Source organism: Botryllus schlosseri, chromosome 2, assembly GCF_051294905.1.
Source record: "Botryllus schlosseri isolate E-star chromosome 2, Bs_hap1, whole genome shotgun sequence".
Lineage (NCBI taxonomy): Eukaryota > Metazoa > Chordata > Ascidiacea > Stolidobranchia > Styelidae > Botryllus > Botryllus schlosseri.
In genome coordinates, this window is record NC_137237.1 from 33703710 (window position 1) to 33708699 (window position 4990).

The 4990-nt window shown below is 40.0% G+C and overlaps 1 protein-coding gene across 1 annotated transcript; it reads right to left on the reverse strand.

Annotated features, from left to right (window-relative positions):
- Positions 1-2983: 2983 nt before the first annotated feature.
- On the reverse strand, positions 2984-4051 carry LOC145434676 (proteinase-activated receptor 1-like). The gene has a single exon (XM_080312020.1). The coding sequence runs from the start codon at positions 4049-4051 to the stop codon at positions 2984-2986; it is 1068 nt and encodes a 355-aa protein (XP_080168146.1).
- Positions 4052-4990: the final 939 nt, after the last annotated feature.

The window sequence follows — 4990 nt, forward strand, 5'->3', positions numbered from 1 at the left end:
TATATATCTACGATTTTATTATTGTATTATGGGTGAAGAGCTAAACTTAGATTCCCCTTGTTGTGTTTCAATTTGCAAGAATAGAATAGGCTTGGTCAATGGGGCTGTTCCACTTCATTTTGAACACGCGGTGGCGACAAAGTTAACTCGACCCAAATTTGTTTTGTTGCTATATACTTTACTATGGGACTGGACTAAACATCGACCTAATTTCGTGTCTTGACGTACAACGAGGATGGTGAAAGTATCCATATCAACTTAAATCATCCATATGGATATCAAATAGCTGTTAGATGACGAAATGATGCTATTTCTTGGCGTCTTGTTCTCGTGATGGAAGTGCTGAAATTATGATTCTATCCTTATCACCAACTGCAATGATTCTATCATTATTATTTTCGCCATTTAGCGCCCAATACTACACGAGGTTGGACTGGGTTCAACACAAACCCTTTCTAGATATATTATTACCTTAACCAAATAGCTGTCTGGTTGAAAGACTTCATGTCCTTCCAATACCTTCCTATTCTTCAACCTCATCACTATCTGTTGGTGTTTTTAAATGATAAAATACTAATAATGCCAACTAGATCTCATCATTTCTGATGATTGACAATTAAACAGTGTACCAGTAGTATTGTAGCAGTTATAATACTAATAATACCAACTATAGATCTCATCCTCTCTGATCATTGACAATTAAACGATGTACCAGTTGTATTGTTGCCGTTATTTTGTTGAATAAAATGGAACGGTTATAAACTGAAGTCGCAAAGCGTATATAGTCTATAAAGCAAAGGTTCTCGAATATTTTTTTGCCCGACCCGAAAATAAATAGTATGGTAAGCACATAAACATTGGATATAACATTCTAAGCAACGGATTTATGCATGCTCATTATTACACATTAACATAATTCTTAGGAAAAAGGAATGTCAACCTGCTATTTGAGAAACCCATGCATGGGACTGAGACGTAAAGCAAAATACTATGGTGTAAACCAAATTGATACAAATAGCATTACCATATCCAAAAATTGTAAAACACAAAAATGAGCTTGTGAGTCTTGGTCATTTTTGATCATCGAGTTTGTACTTGAAAATCTTGAAGGTTGTAGCAAAGTTCGTTGTGCTACCAACATAATAGGTATCAGATAATCAGATACGTATAATAAGAGTCCATGTGCAACCGACAATAGTCCTGTTTTGTTGAAGTAATATGAGATAGTTGTCTTACAACTAAGCCTGATTGCTAAGTCTTTCAGTTGGAAGTACACAAATGACGCCATGCTTTCAATATCCGACAGTGCTGAGTGTTTAGGATTTATAATTGGAATGATGGTTGCTTTACACTATCAACTATAGAGTATGCTTCTTTCAATAACGGGGGAATCTCTGTAGATTCAGCTATCTCCTTTTCCGAATTGTTGAATTGTCAGAACAAGATTCCGTGACTGCTGACTTGTACGGTTTATTCTTTTGCAACAGCTTTTGACACTGACGTCTCTTCTGTAACCTCTTTCATTGAAAACAGAATAGATGAGGGTGCCTTGACTGAAGTTTCATCAGCTTCATTGTAATTCAAACGCATGATTTTGTAGGACCTCACAGCAGCAAATGTACAATTACATAGCATAATTTTCCACAACACACAACACTCACGGGGGTACTGATTTACTGCAGCGGAAGCAGGATAAATCATGCTGGTGAAATGATATTCTGCAGACTACTTTTCCAGGAGAGGACCAGGCATCCATGCCTCTTCTTCGTAAACGGAACCCATCCTCCCTTTTTGTTTCTAATTGATGCATCTTCTGCGATCAAATGACCGTCATCCTTACACAATGAGGCATATAACACTTGCCATATCAACGATTCTCGGAAAATTTACAGCAATGTACCGGTAAGCTGCAACCTGCCAGGGTGCCAATGTCCAGCACGAGGACAAGACGCCAAGAAATAGCCTCATTTTCGTCGGCTAACAGTTATTCGATATCCATATGGATGATATATATTGATATGGATACTTTCACCATCATTGTTGTACGCCAAGAGACGAAATTCGGTCCATATTTAGTCCATTCCCATAGTAAAGCATATAGCAACAAAACAGATTTGGGTCGAGTTACCTTTGTCGCCACCGCGTGTTCAAAATGAAGTGGAACAGCCCCATTGAATAATAGTAGACTCCAACTCTTTTAAATGGAACGCAGATCTGGCTCGCGCAATGACAGTGAACATATCATCATTATAGTGTTGTGCGCAGGTGAGGCTTTCACTTAAATGTTGACCAATCGACGAAGCATATGCTTGGTAATCGTCATAGCAATCTGTTTTCGCAGCTAATTTGCATTGGCGTGCGAGCTCCGAGCGGTCATTTGCGCATGTTTTGAGCGAATCAATTTGGGAATATGCCGCTTTATACCAGGGTTAACCTACGTCCTCTTTTAAGAAGATTTGTCCTCTTTTTTGGCTTTTTTGAAAGTGTCCTCAGAGGACGCCCAAATGTCCTCTTCTTTGAGAATTTTGCTTAAATATGGCAAAATCGACTTAGATGTATTAAATCAGCACTAAAGTAACGATCCACCGGGTATATTTGGAGCTGGGCTACGATGTGGGAAAGATTTGCCATTTTTACGGATTTTCCTACGGTTTTGCAAGTCTGAAGATTTGGAAAAGGTGTCCTCTTTTGAAATTTTCAAAATATGGCAGCCCTACTTTATACAAGCTCAAACAATCTTTGAGATGGACGTCCTACATACCAACTATCACAGTGGCACTTGTTTTGGTAGACAACATTACTTGCATTAAAGGCAGGTCTGACGAATCAGTTTAAATCCTTTTAGTGTGCCGTTAACTCATGAAAAGTGGCACCCGAAAAGTTCTCGCGTTCAATAAATTTTCTACTATAATGGATATTGTATTGAAAGCTATATTCAAGTTCTGTACCACGAACCAGCTATTTAAACATCGATACGATACAATCAAGCATGGGTCTCCTCAGCTTTTTCTCTAATGTTATTCTGCTGGATCGAGGATTCCTTTGTGTCTGCAAAGATGTGACATTTGCAGAGTAGTCTTCTCCAAGTTTCGGAAACCGACTTCCAGAGCGCTGGTGTCGTGAGAATGTATACTATTGGGTTGATTGATTCCGTCAGATTGACGACCCAAAGTCTCGTCAGATAAACTACCGCGTGCTTACGATGTCCGTTGAAGCCAATCATATACCAAATAACGTACAAAAATTTAGGAAGATATCCAACCAGGAAAGAGCACGCGATAGCAGCAAGTTGGATCAACGCCCTCTTTTCTTCATGTCGAAATGCCGCTCCCCCGACACTGTGTTGCCTCACCAACTTATGCCGGAGCAGAGATAGTCCAATGGCAATGCACAGCACGACGACTGAAGATATCGGAACAAGCGTAAGTAAAGCTGTGTCGAAGAAATAGTAAACATAAGCATGCAATCGGCGGTTATTTTTGGCGAAGCATATCCGCTTGTGTCTCGAATCCAATAGGATAATATCCAAATAGTACAGCGGTAGTGGCATGGTCAATACGAATAATGATAACCAAGCGCTGATGACTACAGTTCTCGCTCTTTTCAGTGTCATGCAGGCAAAGGCATTGGTAGGATATTTGAGTGCACAAAATCTCCATATCGAAAGAGCCAGTACCAGAGCGATTGTAACGGCCGATGTGTACCCAATCGTTGGTGACGCGATTTTGCATATGAAGGTTCCGAATGGATAATCTTCATTGGCCGCGGACACAAGTACCGGCGTAACTGCGAACGGTGATATGAGTGCAGATAGAATGTCCGAGCCACACAAACCCATAACAATTATGTTGAAAGGCGTCTGCTTCATCTTGATGAATGCAACGAGGATCACGACGTTCGCCACAATAGCAAAACTCCACACAATTGCGAACGCTATCCAAGTCGCGAGTATTTCATTCTCCGAAAGGCTTTGCGCAGAGTCAGTCACGTTGGCAGCCTGATTGACGTAAGAAGAAATATTTGGATAAGCCGAAGTCACCGTCGCATTCATAGTCGATCAGTAAAACATATATTATGATCTTCTGTTGCAATAAATCATACTTTATCGTGACCCAACATGCTAGTCAATCAATATAAATTAACTGTATGTTAACGTTCAAATATATTCACGTACGTACACGTCACACATTCCCTGGAAAACAGAATATATAATATTTTCCTAATTGGGGCCGTAATAGCCCGGCATTCCCCTGAACAACATTAATAATTTGTTTTCCGCACCCACATACATACCCTAAGTCTGGGGTGAGCAAACTAAGGCCTGTGGGCCGCATGTGGCCCGCAACAGCGTTTCGTGCGGTCTGCGGAACCACGACAAAAGTATTGAAATTATTGATTAAATGCGTATACTAAAAATCTAATTATTACAGGGACTTGATTAAACATTTTCTCAGTTCATTTCATCATGATAATCATAAGTTATATTCCTATAGCCTATAGTCTTTTTTGTATTTCATTGCTGGCGCGATAGCCCGACGTCAAGTTTCGGGCATTTTGAAAGGTCACAGTTAGACCAAACGGGAATGATGTTATTCGGATACACCAGTGTGATTTTAAATTGGCCATTCCAACGAGTTTATTACTTAAGGCGGAAATTATAAAGTTAGCTGATGCGAGAGAATGCTAATCGAGTGATTAAAAACTGCTAATCGGGACGCTTTGTAGGCGGAGAAAATAAAGTTAGCTGATCAGGAAAAATGCTACTCGTGTGATTAAATACTGCAAATCGCGACGCATAAAGTTGGAAAAGGTCACGCGCGATTCTTAGGCGAGGTGTCCCGAGTTTTCAATCAAGTTGCATTATCTGTTGCACCATAATGCGAAAACGCGTTATAGGCTGTCAGTTGTCAATTGATAGAATGAAACAGCAGCCTGCTAATAACGCTACTGCCACTGCAATAGGTAGAATTATCATCATCGCGAATTGAAA